General features: G+C 37.6%; 1 protein-coding gene across 1 annotated transcript; it reads right to left on the reverse strand.

The window, feature by feature from the left end:
• Positions 1-1,241: 1,241 nt before the first annotated feature.
• apoda.1 (apolipoprotein Da, duplicate 1) lies at positions 1,242-19,561 on the reverse strand (the record flags this gene model as incomplete). The annotated part of the gene is made up of 9 exons (XM_080439883.1): positions 1,242-1,477; positions 1,729-1,814; positions 1,912-2,033; positions 2,445-2,581; positions 3,631-3,773; positions 18,377-18,614; positions 18,883-18,971; positions 19,128-19,249; positions 19,442-19,561. 9 exons carry the CDS (start codon positions 19,559-19,561, stop codon positions 1,242-1,244), a joined length of 1,293 nt encoding a protein of 430 aa, XP_080296009.1.
• Between the last annotated feature and the right edge of the window lie 488 nt (positions 19,562-20,049).

The raw sequence follows: 20,049 nt of genomic DNA on the forward strand, positions 1-20,049 counted from the left end.
TCTAAGTATTAATTCAATTCTAAAGTGATAGTATGAGCCTCGGTGGCAAGTGGACCAAAAAAAAGACTATTCCAGAAGCAACGGCTGAAGGAGTGCAGACAAGTCAATTATGAAGTTCAAGGCTCTGCAACATTTCCAAATGATGTAAGCTCTGACATTTTTATACAACCACATGTTACAACCACCTCCATTTATGCAGCTCCAGTGGTGGGAAAAGTACTCAAATGTTTTACTTAAGTAAAAGTATCAATACTGCAATGTAGAAATACTCTGTTACAAGTAACAGAGTTACTCATTATGCAGACTGTCCCATTTCACAAGTTTTCAAATGTATACAAGTCTTCTGAAAATAGCAGAACTACAAGCTCACAATGCAGCGCATCGCGAGCTTGTAGATCGGCTATTTTCAAATGGCCGAAATGTGTACAGGGCTGAAGTGGGTAATGTATGTTTTGAAATAATAAATCTACAAAGTAACTTGTAACTAAAGTTTTCAAATAATTGTAGTGGAGTAAAAGTGAAATATTTGCCTCTGAGGTGGAGTGGAAGTAAAAGTACTGAAAATTGGAAATACTCCAGTAAAGTAAAAAAAGAAATACCTCAAAATAGTACTTAAGTACAGTACTTGAGTAAATGTACTTAATTTACACCACAGCACCATCAGAGGAGATGGCTGCCCTGCCCTGCACTGGGGTGGCAAAAACTGTTAAACAACTATTCACTTCTTTTCAAGTCCATGGCATGGACAATTTTTTTTTTCTAGGCTCATATTTTCTTGTGATCAGGAAATATATTACAAATGTATGATGGGGCTGAGTCACTCTTTAAAATGGTCTGTAAAATGGTTTGTAGTAGTAGGCCATACAGTATGTACAGTAGGCCTCTATAGTAAAATAGCTTGTTCACAAACCAAATTAAGCTCACATGGTATGGATTTTGCTGATTTTATTTACCCTAATACGGGGCGGTGTATTTTCAATTTGAGACAAATTACACAACCCTAATATGAGTACATGTACTGTAACTCTAATATCTGTAATATTGACTGCTGTTATAATGAAAAAATAAGACAAGACTGTACAGAATATTCCTAAAGTCATAATTATGTGAATATTAGTCAGTTAGTCAATAGTTAGTCAATAATTCAAAAACGTGACAGAATGGATTTCCCCAAATATTCCCTGTCAACAACGCCATCTTGTGTCGTCTTTCCAGTGCTGCCCTTCGCTCACAGAGCTCTGTCACAGCCTTCTGTCACAGCCTTGCTGCTTGCTGGCGACCATTCTGCTCACGTCAATGTTGTTGTTGGTGAATACTTCTTTAGCTTTCTCGACGGCGGCACCCGGCAGGGTTCGTGTTCGGCTCAGGATCCACGCAAAGTCGACGTGGAAAAGCCTCAAGACATCTGTGCAGGAGTACACCAGGGCTGTGTTGACATAGTCTGTAGCCAGGATCCAGTAGGGTGAGTAGGGTAGCACTGTTTGATACACATGGAAACACAGGTGAACATATAGGATACAGATTTGTGAAGACAGACAGACAGACAGACAGAGAGACAGAGAGACAGAGAGACAGAGAGACAGAGAGAGACACACACAGTGCATCCCATGATCCTGATCAAAAAGCACATCACATGAAGATGAAGTCCTTCATGGTTTGCGTCATGTAAAGCCTGATTTATACTTATCTGTACGACAATGTCAAAATGTAGGCATACGTCATGCTCACCATAGGAGTAGCTGATTCCCAGCTTGGCAGGATTCTTCAGGTCCTCTGTTACTCCAATGCCTTCAATGCGTCTACACTCTCCCTTTCTGTCATATTGCATATTAAAATTCAGTTTCAAAGAAGTGGACAATATGGGCTAAGCCATACACAATTGAACAAAAGTGATTATGGTATTGTACTCACAATATTTCAGAGCTGACCACTCGAATGGTGCTATCTGCCTTCATGGTGAAATTGGTCTCAATGCACCTTCCCTTCTCAAACTGGGCCGGCAGTTTGGCAACTTCAAACCATCTCCCCATAAACTACAAGATCAATACGTAACACAAGCATTCAGAGAATATCATTATGCTTTAAACTGCGAATAGGCGTCCTATCAAATCCACACCTGCATGACCATTGATAATCAATGTATTGCAATCTTCCATTTAACCATTAAATAATTAATATTATAATAACAAACCAAAACAATCTACAACTGATCTGAATGGTTTGATAGTGTTTATATGCATTTGTGTTCATATGCATTTCTAAGTTGCAAGCCTTCTTTGGAAGAATGTTTGTTGATCATTAAAAGTTGTTTTCAACATCTTGTGGGTTTGCAATTATGATTCAAGTTGGAAAAGGTTTCATCCACAAAATTAATCAACTTAATGACGGTCTGCCCAGCATTGGTATATGAGGGTAATATATTCTATATTTAAATCAGGTGGTACCTGTTTTATGTTGAAGGTAGCTTGGACAGATGGCTCTGGGCATGGGCCCCAGTGTGGCACCTGGGCACGGATGAGGGGGAGGAGGAGTGGAAGTAATAGAGCAAATGATGGACTCATGGTCACAGGGCCTTGGTCTGCTGGAAAGGATTAGAACCCACGGGATACAAAACAATCACCAAACAGTAAAGCTAAACAGTTTTCAGCTGCAATAAGTGAAAATGTGTCACTTTTGTTTGCCGAAGAATGATTTATACTTAGTCGTACAACGTAGTATAAGTCATTTTTCTGCAACAAAAGTGTCACTTTTTCACTTATTTCAGCTGAAAATACGTAATTTTTGTTGAGCGAAACATCACAATACACTGTTGTAATGTACAACACAAATCAGGCCTGAGCTAAACAAGCAGGGACATTGTAAGTTCCAGTTGGTCTTGGTAACTACCTAAAACATTTACCAGTGAGAATTGCAGGAAAATAGGACATGGGTTAGGTATTTATGTTTGTGGAAGAAGTAGCAACTGGAGATTATGAAAGATGATGTGCCATCATTACTAAACAATAGATACAATAGACCAAATAAAGAAGAGTGTAAAAACAGAGAGGCAGTTCTATTGGCTTTCTAGAAGAGATGATACAAAGTACATGTACTGTATGCAGCAAGACATTCACACCTGGTGCCTTGGCTAATAAGTGAAACAAATAATCAGAATCAGAAAGACTTTATTGTCACACCTTAAAAAATACTTTACAGTAAAAGAAGGGTGAAATTCATTTGCCAGGGCTCCTCAGACTTGCAGTTCCTTAATAAAAACAGAATACAACTATATGAAAACATCAGCACATAAAAAAGCTAAAGTGTTAAAATAAAAGGTACTTCAATTTAAAAATAATTTCATATTATTCACTAAAACATCACCTTTAGTGTACGTCAGAACATTATTTATTCAAAAGTCTTATCGCTTGGTAAATGAAAGTTCTTTGTGTTCTTTCTGTCTTGCCCACAAGGCTTTGGTATTTTGTCCCGTTTCGATGGGACCGCGACTCTACAAACTTTCCATGGTTCGGGTGATATGGGTCCTCACGCTATCAGTTTTGACGAATAAATCTTTCCTGATGATATCCAGTCATTGAACCATTTTGCCATAAATCTCTACAATACTGTACATCAACAAAAATCACATCTTACCGCTGTGGAGTGATGGTAAAGATATGTTGTGTATTCCTTTGAGAAGCACTTGACTATTTACCAGAGTAGTTCTCTCTGTGAGGTTTTGCAACACAGAACCTTGTGTCATCAATTGCTGTCTTTGTATAGAGCTGGCTGCTGGCCTTATTTAGGACATGAAGTAAGGCATTAGCAAATTGGAGTCATGGGCCACATACCAGTAGAAATGTTATAAAACAAACTAAAAAGTCCCTTCCCTTAGATGCATAGTCCTTTCGACTTCTGATGTGTTGGCTGGGCATGTTTGATATTTTCTTTTTAGAGAGTTTGTTAAAATATTATCTTTAGACAAACATTTTCTGGAACTGTTATTAAAAACAGTTCCAGAAAATGTTTGTCTACAGACATAAAGGTATTCAGAACCCTGATTGAAAGTTAATGTTTAGAGCCAAGATGTGTTGGATTGTCTCTGGTGAACAATATAGGTCCTGTACAACTCCCTGCTCCGTTTAGAAAGTTACAAAATAACACACATTTTAAGATTGACCACTTTTTCATTGCTATTAAATATTGACAGCAATGGTCATTCCACCCCCAATACACATATTATAATGTCATGCTGTATTGCAGAGTGCTGTGGGAGGAATCTGTTCACTACTAGGGGCACTGGTTCTCAATGTTTATCTGGGGGACCCCTAGAGGTCCTTGAGGGGGTTCCAGGGGGTCCCCAGCTAAATGATTGATTTAGGTACCAAATGCACCCTTACGGTTCTGTAACTCCATACACATGTACAAAAGGAAATATGTGGACTTAATGTGTATGTGGACTTAATGCATATTAAACTGGGGCTCCCTAGACAAAAGTGAAATGGTGCCAACACCCTCATTGGCTATTGTCCAGGGGAGCTTATTCATATTCATATTAAATTAAGTCAAGTGCTAAAGGAAAAGGCAACTTTTTGACCATGGCCAAGTTGATTCGGGTGTAAATTATATAAGCTATGATATGTAGGGTGTGAAAAGTGTGGGCAAAGCACTTATTAGTGTTTAAATCGTAACCCGAGAAGTATCTGACCTCAAGCTTTGCTCAGTCTGATCAGACAGTCTGTTGAAGAATGTCACTGCCTACAGTGTTCCTGCTGTACCAGCTGTATTGAAAGTGCATTTGACAAACACCTTGAACTTTGAACTTCACAGTAATTTTACACAGTAGTATTAATATCTCTCTCACACACACACACACACACACACACACACACACACACACACACACACACACACACACACACACACACACACACACACACACACACACACACACACACACACACACACACAAAGAGACCCAAGTAAAAATGTATACACACAAAATGAGCAGCCTTCTGTCAATCACAACAAAGTCTGCTCAAATATTTCCCTTTTGAAAGACCACAGGCAGACCTGAATGTCCGGATTATTACTGTAAGTCTTGACTGAGTATTGATGAAAGCGTTTGTATTCATGGCGTTTTGGAAATAGATACTGTAACACTACAAATAGTGGTTATCAATTACCATCAATCACTTTTTGTATGGTATACCTGGCAAAGCCTTATTGAAGAGAAGGCACAAGCTACATGTACTGTAAATCCTTTGAAGGTCCTGGATTTTACTAGTCAGTATAGAGAGATGCTCTGAGAAAAAAGGAAAACGGCACCTGAGATCCTGAAAACATTTATTAAATGTAATAATAATAATGAATTACATAAAACTGCTGATGTTTAATCAGATAAAAGTTTTCACACAGAAGCAGAGATGGAAATTTTGAATGACACCTGACAATGCTATATGACAAGCAGAGTGCTTATCACATGCTAGTACAAACAGCCTTTAATCTAGACTGCTGCTACCTACAGCCCCTGCCAGGGCCATGACCCCTGTGTACACACAGGGGTCATGGAGGTCAACGGTCAAGCATAGGTTAAGACATGTGAACACGTGTGTATATGTTATGTGAGTGTTTATGAACACATCGCTTGGGAATATTGCCTGCTGGTGAAGGACAGAAATGGTCACATTAGAATGCAGTTATATAATTAGCATGACATTACTGTGACCTAAAGATTGGTTCTTTGAGAGCTTTTTCCAGCTCTACGTAAACAACAATTATGAAAATGAATTACAGCTGGAGTCAATTTGAATAAAGAATACAATCTGACTATCCAAACAATGATATAATTTTAATGGATATATTGTATATTGCCTTTGGTTCATGCTCCTGTATTTCAATTGTATTTCTGACCATTTGTCTTTGTGAATGGCCCTGTCTGTAACAGGGTGGAGGGGCTTAAAATGTTAGTTGTGAAAAGCTGTACTATATGCATTGTTGAAGATATTTTGTTATATTGTGTTTTGAATGTGGGAAAAAAATCTTTATACTTACGTCAGTAAATCATTTTAGATTTATATCGGCTTATTGTTTCTGTAAGTACTATACACTGTGATAATTAACACAACATTACCACATTTGACAACTGATTATGTTGCTTCGTATTGGCTGCGGTTAACCTGCTCTTGAAAATTACTGAGATTGTTGAGTATTTGGTTAAGAAAACAAAACGAGGAGGACTTTCTACAAAAACAATTTCCAAACTTTCCAAACCAGCCCAATCACTCTGCAATTGACTCCTATACTCTCTTTGAACTCCAACACAAAGGGCTTAATTTCATCGATATATAACCAATTAAATTCATTAAACCCAGCAACTCTTAACCGTCTTAAGACAGCCTGGGAGCAAGACCTAGGGGTGGAACTGCCTGACACGACTTGGGAGACTGCTCTTACACTCCTCAGAGCAGAAATTGAGAAGCTCCTCAATCTGTGCTAGACAAATACAAGATTATTCATCGTGTTCACTACACTAATGCAGGCTAGCAAGGATATTTCCAGATATTAGTGATGTGTGTAACCGATGCAGACAACCTTCTGCTGATTTGTCACATATGTTTTGGTCATGCCCTCGGTTGCTGGATTTCTGGACAGACATATTCACATCCTATTCCGACATATCAGGGTTAGCTATCCCACCCAACCCTATAACGGCCCTGTTTGGTGTTCTCCCTGGGACTAACATCCCTCTACACCTGAGAATAATAAAGAGAATAATCTCTTTTACCTCTCTTTTAGCAAGACGTCTCATACTCCTCAAATGGAAACAAGTTAATCCACCTACTCATAATGGATAAAGGACGTACTATTCTATCTCAAGCTTGAAAAGATTAGATTTTCACTCAAAGGTTCTTTGAGAATTTACAAGCAAACATGGATGCCTTTTGTGGACTATATGTAAAGACCTTGACAATGGCTCCAGAGGAGAGCGATAATTGAATGGTGAATACATGGGCTTACATTGTACAGTATGTGCGAACTGGTGCCTACGCACACACAGGTGTGTTTTTTGTATGTAAGATTTTTTGTATGCCATTTGTATAGGTTTGCATTAATTACCAAAATAGTTCCAATACGAACGTCTACCCATGCCTGCTCAAACATTGTTACTGTTGTTGCGGTCATTGCTATCGTTGATATTATTACTATTAACACTATAACCTTTTTATGTAATATATTTTATTTATTTTCTATTTTTATTATTATTTCTTCCTTCTGTTTTGTCTGCATCTGGGAAGAGTGGGAAGGTGGGTGGGAGTGAGAAAGGGTGGACGGGTGGGACATTAGGGGTATTTATGCATTGCATAATGTACTGTGTGTATGTATGTTCATGAATAATGACCTCACAACCCAATAAACAGATTAAAAAAAAAAGAAAACAAGGAGTGAACTCAACCATTGCAGTTTCCTGGATGATATACAATTAACAAATATATAATAGAGAATGTGGGTGATTGTGTATTATGTCTTAAATAATCTCCATCCATCAAGATGAGGGACTAGGTGTAAAAAATCGGAATGAATGTGCAAGTCAATATACGGTAGTAATTGTGGTCATATTTATCATACATGTTCTATCAATCGATATTTTAGCTTAGCCTGGTAAACCATCCCAGTCGCGTGAATTCACATTATCATGTGTCTACTGCAGACCAGTCTGGCCCCAAGCCCTGGGTGGACGTTTTGCAGAAACTAAAAAGTGGAAGGGATGGTTCACCAGGCTAATTTTAGCTAGCCTTGAAGTGCTTCAAGTAAAAACCTGTTAAGTCATTTACAGCATTCTTCAGAGAAACTCAATTATCACAAACATTGTTATATTTACTGACAGAGTGAATTCCATCTACTTATAGAATAATGAGGCCTATTCCACACTTTCATCTCAGAGCCATGCATAGTCACACAATGAAGAATAAGTGAGACCTATTTTCAACAAATAAAACTAAGTCATCTGAGGTGGAGATGTGGCTAGCCGGAGTATTTCCCTCACATATAGTACCGTTTGTGGTTATCCTTTAACAATGACCCACATGTGGTCAAACTGGCCTGAGAATAGGACATATTGGGAGGTCAAAGGTTATTTGTCAAGCCATCTTCGAAAACAAGAAAATACATACAGATCCATGCCTCCGTCTAACACATGACTCAACAGTTGTAGATCAGTGTAGATCACTGGTTCTCAACATGGGGTCTGGGGACCCCCATGGGTCCTTGAGGGGGTCCCAGTGGTCCCTAGATAAAACATTGATAGTTAGGAACTAAATGGACATTTATGGTTCTGTAACTTGGAGATTGCACTTGGAACCCTTACAGATCCATTTGGTTCCATTAATACGCTTTTAGAGTTAAATACACTGAGGATTTTTCCAATGGATTATTGTGTTTATCATTAATTCTGTTATGTTAACATGCCATTACAGTACCATTAGATATCTTAAGAATTAAAGGTATTGCAATAACTTTAAGTATTTGATAGTCCAATATGTCTAAATCCGTACCTACTGTATTGTGCAAACCCAACTTAGACAGGTATTGAGAATATGGAGTGGAAAGAAAGTTTGAAAAAACAATAACATTCCACATACAAATCTTACAAAAAAAGTTTGTCACAAGCATTGTTAGCTAAAAAAAAAACTCTCCTGGCTGCTACTATAATCTGATTGATCCAATAACCTTTCATCTGTGGCTGAAAGGTTTGAATAACGTAATCATTTGAACAGGTGCCAACTCTCACACCAACACTCCACTGCTTGCTAGACATATGTCAACAAGGAGGAGGAGGGAAGGGAAGTGATGTAACCTGCAGACCCCCTTGTACTTATATAAAAGTGTGAACTTCTCTGAAACCAGGTAGTTCTCCTGAACACATACAGGTAAGGGTCCAGCTATCTCTCTTCTTTTTCCGTGTCTGTCAGTGTCACTCTCTCAAGATTAATTTATAGTCCTTTTTTATATTTATATTTTTTGGATAGTTTGGATAGTAGCCTACAGTAGAGACTGACAGAAAACAGGGAGAGAGAGACAGGGAGTGATAAGCAGAAACGGTTGTCAAAGGTTACCTTGAAAATAAGTTATTTTCAAGCTAACCAATAATGGATAGCTAACTATTAATGGTTAGCTTGAAGAAGAAGAAAAGTAATTTTCGATGAGCACATATAAATTCAGCCTCACGCCTGTCTTTCCTCAGTAGTAGGACTTAATGAATGATGCTCTGTTGTATTTAGCGTACACAAGAACAAACTTCTGATATTCTCTGCAGGTTCTAGTGAGAAGATGAACGCCATCCAGGTGATTTCTGTGACTCTGCTGTGCGTTGTGGCAGCCAACGCTCAGGTCTTCAAGCCTGGCAAATGCCCCAAGCCTGCTGTTCAGCAGAACTTTGATCCTACCAGGGTGAATATGGAAATACTATTTTATACTGTTTATCTGCCCTTGGTTTTAATGTTTGCTACTATCTGATGTTAAATTTGCAACACATAAAGGAGCAACACATAAGGGTTTCTTTACTAATTCAAATATCCATCCATGAATACCGTAAAATGTAGGCTACTTCTGCCATTTAAAGCAGCAATCTGTAGGTTTCATGTCCTACCCGAGACTCGAACCCCGGTATCCCGCATGGGAGAGTAAAGTTCTACCGTTCTTAAGGGAACCTCCACTTACCCAGGGGAAATACAATATTATGCTGATGAGCTTCAGGCAGTACTACTACTTATCAAGCAATAGATGTCCCGACACCAGGGTCTAAATTTCTCAACGGAAGAGTACCACCTCCAACCACTGCAGGTGACCAGGTGTAGGCCTACTAGATACTATTGTATTAAATACTCTACCAAACAAATACTGTAAATTTTGGATTGCAGCTTTAATAATCCCATCTACCAAAACATGCTGTAGCACACATGAGTGTTCCCTACATGACCTTCTGTGTTGTGTGCTATGCCCCTGCAGTACATCGGTAAGTGGTACGAGATCCAGAAGCTGCCAAACATGTTCCAGCGGGGAGAATGTGGTACTGCCCAGTACCATCTGAAGAGCGACGAACTTGTTGGCGTGCTCAACAGTGAGCTGCTGTGAGTACCATCTACAGTTAGGAAAATATGCTCCTACCTTATTTTAACTCTGAGAGTGTAATTTGTACATTTGTACACTCTCTGAGGCATACGACAATATTGTATGCCAAAAATTACTGACCTTCAAGCGTAAAAAAACGTGACACCATCTGTCATGTTTTCAGTTATTTCTGAAGTTTAAATTACGCTTTAGTCTAATTTACGAAGGCAAGACACAGGCTCAAATAAAGCTTGCATAAATTCAAATAATTAGTTGAACAGCTTGACTAAGACTATGTGGTGCGAAATGCACTTTCTGGGATATTCTTAACCTCTCATCACTCAAAATACAAAAAACAACCTCAATTTAAAGTAAGTAAAAGGTCATCTTCACCATACATAGTGAGTACTGTCATGTTCAGCCTCCACAGTGAAAAAGGTCCTGTTTGTAAATCACTCCCAGTAATGTTTCAACCATCATGGTACAATGTGAATAAATAAGAAATAAGCTTTTAAAGGAGTCAAAGGACAAAGCAACTTTGTTTTATGGTTGTCGCTCTTCTCTTTCTCTTATACGTTTTCAAAACTCTACCACTCTCAGTGCTGATGGAACCATTAACTCCGTCATTGGAACTGCCAAGATCATGGACCCATCTGAGCCTGCCAAGCTGGGGGTCTCCTTCTCTGAATGTAAGGACCTCAAATGCGTCACGCACCGCCATCTGTAACACTTTCACTTATCAACAGCTAATTTGCTGTCAAACATTTATCTGTGCAGATAGTGGCAAGTGGAACAATTGTAACCACTTTAACCCCGGTGTCCCTATTTTGGGCATGTCATTATAGGCAAAGATTTTCAATATTTTTCTAAATCATACAATATTTGTTTTTTAAATCACGTGCACCCATCTCCTCTAGTCCAACCCAGAGGTCCCTACTGGGTGCTTTCCAGCGACTACACCCACGCCCTGGTGTACGGCTGCACTGACTTTGGTGTCTTCCATTCGGAGTACACCTGGATCCTGTACAGAGAGCCCGTTATGCCCGAGGAGACCCTTGAGGAGATGCACAGCATCCTGAATTCATTCGGAGGCAGCGTGGACAAGCTGCTCACCACAGACCACGATGAGGTTTACTGTCGCCCCATGTTCGAGTAAACAAACGCACACATACTCGGAGAGAGAGAGAGAGAGTGAGAGAGACAGAGAGAGAGTGAGAGAGAGTGAGAGAGAGAGAGAGAGAGAGAGAGAGAGAGACTCACTCCTGATTCAGCCTACAGGCCTCTGAGACACAGAATGACTCGGATTCACGACACGGCCTGCTGCAGAGTGTGTTGCATGCCTTATGACTGTGCTGTCCTGGTCCATGAAATCTAGTCAATGCAATAAACCTGTAGAAAATAAGTGCATGTGTCATGGTCTCCTTTATCTAGTCTGAGATTCTGTGGTGTCTACGTCTAATACAATATGCATTAGAAGTTACTATAGACTGTTAAAATACATTTAAGGCATTTACCTGATATTTACCTAAAGCAGTTTAACAGAAAGTAATGCCTTTGATTCTGTATACATTATCGGCAGTTCATTTTTATTTGTTAGGTTCTCAACCTTTTCAGGGCGTGACTCCCCAAAATAATCATATTTGAACTGGGGACCCCCCCCCCCCACACCCTGACAAGCACTTGACATTGTAGGAGTTGAGGCATTACATTTAGCTTGACTCGGTTCAACAGATAAATATTGTGAAAATATTGTGAACGCTGCGAGGCGTTGTAGGTCTGCTATTTTCACAATGTTTGCCTCTTTCTTATATTATTTGACAATTTGGCCAATGTTTGACCACTGACCAGTTTTTATAGTATAGTTTGTTGATTACTTTTGATGCAGTTATGGTCTTTTTTATTTTCTTTCTTTTATTAAAAAGATCTTTTAAAAGTTAAAATTGTAACTTCACTGTCATCTGGGGAGGCCCCCCCCCCCCTACAAATCATGTGGGGGGGGGAACCACTGAGAACCACTGTGTTAGAGGACCAGTAAACATTTCTTTTGTTAAATGCAGGCATTGTTTCTTTCACAGGAGACTCATTAAACATACTTATTACTATAGGGGCAAATCATTGCACATAGGCCCGGTACCACAGTCTTCAGTTTTCAGTCTATCTCTATCTAATCAAAAGCAGAGATGAATCATTTTACCACTGGTGCACTATATCTCATCCAGGTACCTCTTTCTCTTTGTGTCAGGGGTGATGCATCACACAGCATTCACATTGATAAATGTGCACAGACCAAACTTTGATGACCCAGAGTTTTACCTGATGCGAATGAATAAAATCCCATACAGTATATTATGTTATATAATACTAATATCATAATGAGGACATATTTCAATAGATACCATAATCCTCCACATTACACTCTACGTTACACAGGCCTGCATGCAGCCTCAATGTTTATATACTCTACTGCCTTCTATATCCTATTATGGATAAACAACACTCCTGTTCTGTATCTGTTTGTAAATCCAGTACTGTATTGATTAATGCCTAGGACTGATTTGAATCTAGTTGACATTTGGAGGCTGTTAAAACCTATGGGAAATTTAAAAAAAGATCTTTGGTATGTCATACTCTAGGAATTACTTTAGCATTTTGGACTCTAAATCGATAGTTAAAGTTATGACTTGATGATGGCCTTGCGTGTGGTATGTCAGTTGATATACAACTAAATAATGGCAGTGATGACAGCAACTCCCTCCTAAGTGACAAAAATGTTCTGAAACACTTGAATGAGTCAATGACCAATCACATCTTTTATTTATTGCAATGACAACACATCGGTAGTTACATACTATAGTTTAAAGCAAAAACAAACTTAACTGGGGGATAAATGCCATGACTACTTCCGGGACAGTTAAGACAAGGCCAAGTAGCACATGTAATATTAAAGATTACATATGAAAAAGGTGATATTTTGACAAAAACACTATGTGGATTTTATTTTAAATGCAACTACAATATGAAATAATCAATGAATGTATGGTCAATTTAAACCTTAGAAAGACCTTAAACTTAGAAAGAAGCCAGGGATGATTAAACCACTTTAACTTTAACTTTTAATTTTGTGTCCCAATTTTGGGAATGTCAGGTGGGGGGGGGGGAAACGTTTTAATACATGAGTTACAAAGTGCTGCACAAAATGGGACAAAATACACATTCAAATGGCAAAATAACTATAGATTTTTTTAAATAAATAAGCTAATACAATTTAAACAACAAGGATGATGCATTAACAGAAGATATTATTACATGAATGCTTTTTGGAACATATACTGTATGTTTTTTGAAGTGATTTAAGATAGAATCAGCTTGTTGAATAGCCTCGGGTAGGGCGTTCCGTGGTTAAGTGTTTAAACTACGAAATGGGTGATTTTAAAAATACAGCTCAGCTTGGCTGGGGGTGTTTAGCTGAAGTTGCATTAGCCACTACAATTTGGTTAATTCTGCAGGGAGCAGTATTTGTGTTAATGTGTACCTGTCCATGTAACCTGTCTGTCCATGAAAAATATCTATAATATGTGGCTGGTATGCTATAATATGCTTTGAGTACAATGAAGTGCAAAAGGCATGCTCTCTGTTTTAAACAATAAGCGGCTATTGGTTGTTGACAATGTTCACTTGTCATGTCATTGAAATTCACATGAGCATGCAACAAGACTGAAGACTGCCACTAATATTAAATATGTTTGATTTTATCAGAACATCAAGACAATAAAAAGGCTCCATTTGCACATGTTGGCTCTTTTATAGTAAAAATCACACCCTGTGTGAAGTGGGCGGTGTATTCCTAGCTAACTACAATACTAAATGGAGTCAACCAATGATGTACAAAAAATAAATAACTATATAACTAAATAACTATAAATATATTTATTGAAACAGTCTTTATGAAAGTCATATTCCGATGTACAATGGTTAAAAAAATTGTAATATATTTACATATATACATACTAAATTATATATTAAAAAAAAAAACATTTTCTGTTATACATTATTGAAAGAAAATAATATGAAAAAATATATATTTTGACAATTTATTTTGCCCAAATAAAACACAAAAAGAAAAATGAAATAAAACTATGTTATCTTATGCATTTCTAAAAAACAAAGAAGAGATAGGTTTCTCTCACTAAAGTTGAAGTATATTAATAACTGTATCTTAGTTAATAATATCAGTAATATTCAGTACACTAGTATTTATTCTAGTTTCATTCTGGTGTCGTTCTATTTTCATTTTATTTGAAAAGATATGTTTTGTCAAAATTAAGTTCAGCAATATTTGTTTGAAAGATAATTCATCTGTATTTCGTAATGCTGCCAATTTCTCTGCATTGCAACCTAACAGAATTTCAGCCATCTTGTCGAAACGAATTACCCAGACTGAATCGATCGAATCTCTAATTTTCAATTTCAATGCAAATTTGTAAATAAATATTCTAATGTGTTTGCATTTTCCACAATAAAAATCATTAGCCCTTTCTGTAATTTTGGTTAGACATTCTGGACACGCTTGATAAATGAAGTTTTCTATATCGATGTCGATAATCTCACCCACCTTTTGTAGTAATTAATTACTTCTATCTGTCCTTCTGCTGAATTCTTAATTTCTTTCAATGTTTTCCAGGTGAAAAATTCATCCGATGAATTTAGAGTTAAACATTCTATTTCTAAGGATTTATTCATGTTCTTATACCAATTTTTAAGAAATAGTGTTTGTTCAATGTCGGGATTCAAAATAATGTTCGAAATGAATGATGCTGTTAGTGATCTACCTTTGTAATCTTAGATGCATGCTGATTTTATAACTAAAATTGAATCTGAAGTTCCTTTAAATGACACTGCTGTGTCCCCCCAAAGTGTTAATGTAACTTTCGTATAACTGTCGTCTAATAAATCCATGGTTCTTCTGGCTAGTATTTTGTTTTTTGTAGTTCTGATATTTGATACATCATTAACGTTCGTGATAATTCCAATTAAATCAACAGTTTCTTTTTCATTCATCTTTTTCAACTTATCTATCTTCACAAAGTCAAACGTCATCTTCGGTTTAATTGCAATGGAATTACAAAGTTCAATTGTGGTATCCTGTGTCAATACTATTTCGTATTCATGCATTGAAGAATAATTCTTGTTAAATGGCTTTATCTTTCCGTTTGAAATACGATAAACGTTTCCTTCTTGAACTTTGCTGAAAAAATTGCTCCTCTACCTTGGAATTCCAATTTGGTTGAGTAGTATTCCACGGACATTGGATTGTGAGAATTCAGTATAATGTCTTGAATGAAGGTGTGCACTCTGTGTTTGTAATTTCTTGTAGCAGTTACAACATTCTTTCTGAGAATTTCATGGATTGACTGAGCTTCTTCTGTTTTCAGATATTCTTTTAAAGAAAGAGAACATTTACCTCCGTTGAAAAAAACTTTTGTTATTTCTTCTTCATTTTCTTCTCGTAAATAATTATCTATGGTTATGTTTTGCAAGACATATTCAATCTTCAAATTCTTTTCTCTTAAAATGCAAGTGATATTTTCTTCCCAACGCATGTCCGCACAGCTGACAGTGAAGAAGAAATGGAATGGACCAAGGTTGTCCAATCTTGCCATCATTTCATGTTTACCTTTTTTGTGGTAACTTGGAGTATTAGAGATATTGTCAAACACAGAAAAAGCATTTTTAAGTTGGTATATAGTTTCTCCTGCTGTTGATGTGGACTTTTTTCCTCTCATGAATGAAACATTAATATTTCTTTGAAGCTGTTTCTTTTCAATATAGGCCAGTGCTGCAAAAAGGTAGCTGGGATCATCTCTGAATCTTGAATCTATGTTTCTCAGTCTTTGAATGAAATAGTATTGATCAGTGAGGTTGGCTTGTCTTGGATAGTGTAGGTTGAATTTTCCATCAGGATGCTTAATTGGAAAAGCCATGGAATCCCAATCTTTACTGTGAAGGATATTTTCTGGAATTTTTCCTTCACCAGGTGCAAATGTAATTACATGAGATCCTATATGTTTTTTTTCATCATGAAATGCTTCCGGGAATCTTGGTGTTGCACAAACTGATTGGTCATAATCAATTTGAAACTTTCTGATTGGGTCATTTTTCCTGTATTCTACTTCCTCTTTTTCATCATCATTTTCTACATTATTAGTGTCTGTTGTAATGTCATCAACAATAACATCAGCAATTTCATCTTCATTTACATATAGCAGTTGTGAACCTGTTGGATCTGTATGTTTACACTCTTCTTTAAAGGTTAATGGATCTGTGTAGAATTGATAGTGAGGATTTCCAGTGTCTTTTAGAAATTGCATTGCTTTGAATAGCTGCTCAGGATTTATAGTTGTGTAGTGAACATAATTTTTGTATATCTTTTTACGTTTCAACTTAACATCAATGGCAGTTATTCCTGCCTGAGATGGAGTTCTGGGAAGACTGTGCAGAGTGTTCATTACATCATTATCTTCTATGGGAATATTAATAAGTCTGTCTCGTGTAGCTGGCATTAATGAAGTGGGAAGTCTAAATATCTTTTGAAACAAAATCTTTTTGGCAATAAGATTGTTTGCTAATTCTGTCAGCTGCAAATTTTTGGGTACAGAGGTTACTTTTAAACCATTAGCTGCAGACATAGGTGGCATTTCTCCCTTTGTAAGATATCTCTTACAGGTGTCACAAACATACCAGTTTAAAATAGAATCAATGTAAACACTGAACTTTGGATCCTTCAATTTGCTTTCAAATATTTCTTCAAATAATCTCTTATTTTTGTCATTGCATGCTTTCTCAATAGTGTTCAGGACATTGTCATCAATGATGGAAACTCCTTTGTCAAACATCATTTGTTCACACGAGCAACATGGAAATATTGGACCATATTTGACAGTGGTTTTGAAGTTTTTTAGCCTCTGTTGTTGTGTAAGTCCTTTTGCCAAATCACCACTTCTAGGAAGACTCTTACTTTTCTCAAACATCTTCCTTTTACCGATTATCTTGGCTACTGTGTTCTCAGAAATCTTAACTGCAGCGGCAATTATTTTGTAATTTTGGCCAGATCTGTGTTTTGCCACAATTCTATCTTTGAACTCTTCCGGAATACCTTTTGATCTTACCATTATCATTTTATCCTTTTCCTTTTTTGGGTTCTTCTTTACGTTTCCCATCAATTCTCGTCTCAAATCATTCTTGCTTTTCTCAAACATCTTCCATTTACCGATTATCTTGGCTACTGTGTTCCAGGAAATCTTAACTGCAGCGGCAATTACTTTATAAGTTTGGCCAGATCTGTGCTTTGCCACAATTCTGTCTTTGATCTCTTCTGGAATACGCTTTGATCTTTTATCCTTTTGTTTTTCCTTTTTTGGGTTCTTCTTTACGTTTCTCACCAAGTCTCGTCTCTTGCATGAAATTCTTCTGTAACCTTGGACAAATCTATGCTTTGTCACAATTCCATCTTTAACCTTTTCTAATATATGCTTTGATCTTAAAGAGCCACTTCTAAGAAGACTTTCTATTTTCTTCTCAATATCGGTTTTCCCTTTTCTCATTTCAGCCATAGTAATCTTTGACTTCTACTTTACTGTTCTCACGAAATGGACAGTATCTAAGTAATATACTAGTGTTACATCACAGTGGTTTTAGATTAGTTTCGTCATATGTATCACTAGCCAATCACAACATGTGTCTTGCTAGCTAATCACAATACTGAATGGAGTCGATCAATCATATACAAAGTAAAAATAAATACATTTATTGAAACACTCTTTATGATGGACAAAACCATAACTTGAAAAAAAACAAATTTATGTTTTTTTTCAAGTTATGGTTGCTTATATAGGGCTATGCACATGTGTCATGTGACACTGGCCAATCACAGTCCTGAATAGATTGTGATTGGCCAATCACAGCGCAGGATAATTGTACAAATTCCAAACTTCATTTTTAGGGCCGGTTTCACTGGCGAAAATTTTACATTAAAATACATTTTTCCAAATCTCACTTTGCGGTTTCACCGCCCAAAAACCACAATGGGCACTACAAAAGTTCTCACTGGAACCTGTCTAATATACAGTATGTGCCATTGAGCAAGGGCACATTAACAATAGCTGTTGGGTGACAGTTCGTTGTCATTCACTTTCCTCCTCACTCAGCTGGAGGTTTAAATCGGCAACCAGAAGTTACAAGGTCTCTCCTCAAACTTCTAGACTATTGCCACTCGTTCTCTATGTGTGTTTACTGGTTCATGCTCTGACAGTAAGCCTCATCTTGGTTGGTGACGGTCATCTTGTCCACACTGGCTCCAAAGGAAGTCAGGAGGCTGTGCAGATCTTCAATAGTCTCCTCAGGCAGTGTAGGCTCCCTGCTCAGGATCCAGGAAAATTCAACATGGAACAGGCCGAAGTCATTGCAGCTGTATATCAGAACGTAAGAGTCGTAGTCGGTGGACAGCACCCAGTAAGGAGATGAGGGAGAGTCTGCAGGAGAGAGGAGAGCACAACTCAGGGTTTATGAAATATACATCATAATTTGAATATGACTCATTTGTAAACACATTTAAATTAAAACCATTGTGGAATATTCCACTTAGAAAAGGAAGCTTTGTTCACTGCTTTATACAATACATTTCTGCATTTTGTATATTATTGAAAATACAATACACAACAGGAAATTAGACATTGGGATTTAGTAAATCATCTAAACATCTTACCAAATATGGTTGTGATGTATTAAGATTGTCCTTACACTGAAAGAAGGTGACTTCTAGTTTGGCAGGTTCAGCAGGATCTTTGGGTGTGGCTGTGCCAGATATCGTGTTAACGGTTCCATCAGCACTGAATAAACAATAACAATTAAAGGTAAAAGGAAAAGACAAATTATCAGCATGTTATGCTAGGTTGAGATGTTTATTCTTATTAAAGGATCCCCTTCAGGAGCACCTGAATGTGCTTCTAGTCTTCCGGGGGTCCTGAACAATGGTATCTACTCACAGCAGCTCTGCATTGAACACTCCAACAACTCCAGGGCTCTGTAGGCTATAGGTGGCAGTGCAACACTGACCCCTCTGGAACACGAAAGGCATCCTCTGGATCTCAAACCACTTGCCAAGATACTGCAGAGGTCATGTAACACAGCACATCGGTTCATGAAGTAATCTTGAAAAGTTCCTGGTTTAGTGAATGGCTACAGAATTCTTTGCTCTATTCTAACGAGGAAACTGCATGTGTCCTAGTCCTACAGTGAATACTGTCTTGTGGCAAAAGAAATATAAGGAAAACATAATAGAGAGGATCTTCATATTCACCCTGGCTGTATCAAAATTCTGCTGAACAGCGGGCTTGGGGCATTTTCCAGGCTTGAAGACCTGAGCGTTGGCTGCCAGAATACACAGCAGAGTCAGAAAAATCACCTGGATGGCCTTCATCTTATCACCAGAACCTGTAGACAACAAACGCAGATGATTTTGTGTTAATCTGTTAGTTTTAAGTTTTTTTTACACAATTCTAAATGATCTCAGTGAATAATACAGCAGAGTATCACAAATCCTAAATTTAAGAGACTTTCAGACAAAGACATAAGAGAAAAACACACAGGGAGAAGGAGAAATAATCAGTTGTACCTGCCTATAATCAATACTGCCTGCCAGGTTTCTGTGAACTTCAGCGTTTTTGGCTGCACTTTTATAGACCTCTGCTTCTGTACAGTTACATCACTGATCCCATTTGGCCCCTGGTCCTTGTTTACATATGAGGCGCCCATGATGGAGGAGTGGAATGTGCATGGGAACTGGCACCTGTTCAAATGATTGTTTTCTAAATGTTATTCAAACTGTTTGGGGAAGGTTTACATGCATAGTCTACACATATCCAACCAAATAGTTAAATCATGCCACATGTCACGTTTTGTTTGAAA

This window comes from Gymnoscopelus braueri (genome assembly GCF_963280865.1).
Source record: "Gymnoscopelus braueri genome assembly, chromosome: 10".
In the NCBI taxonomy this organism is placed as follows: Eukaryota; Metazoa; Chordata; class Actinopteri; order Myctophiformes; family Myctophidae; genus Gymnoscopelus; species Gymnoscopelus braueri.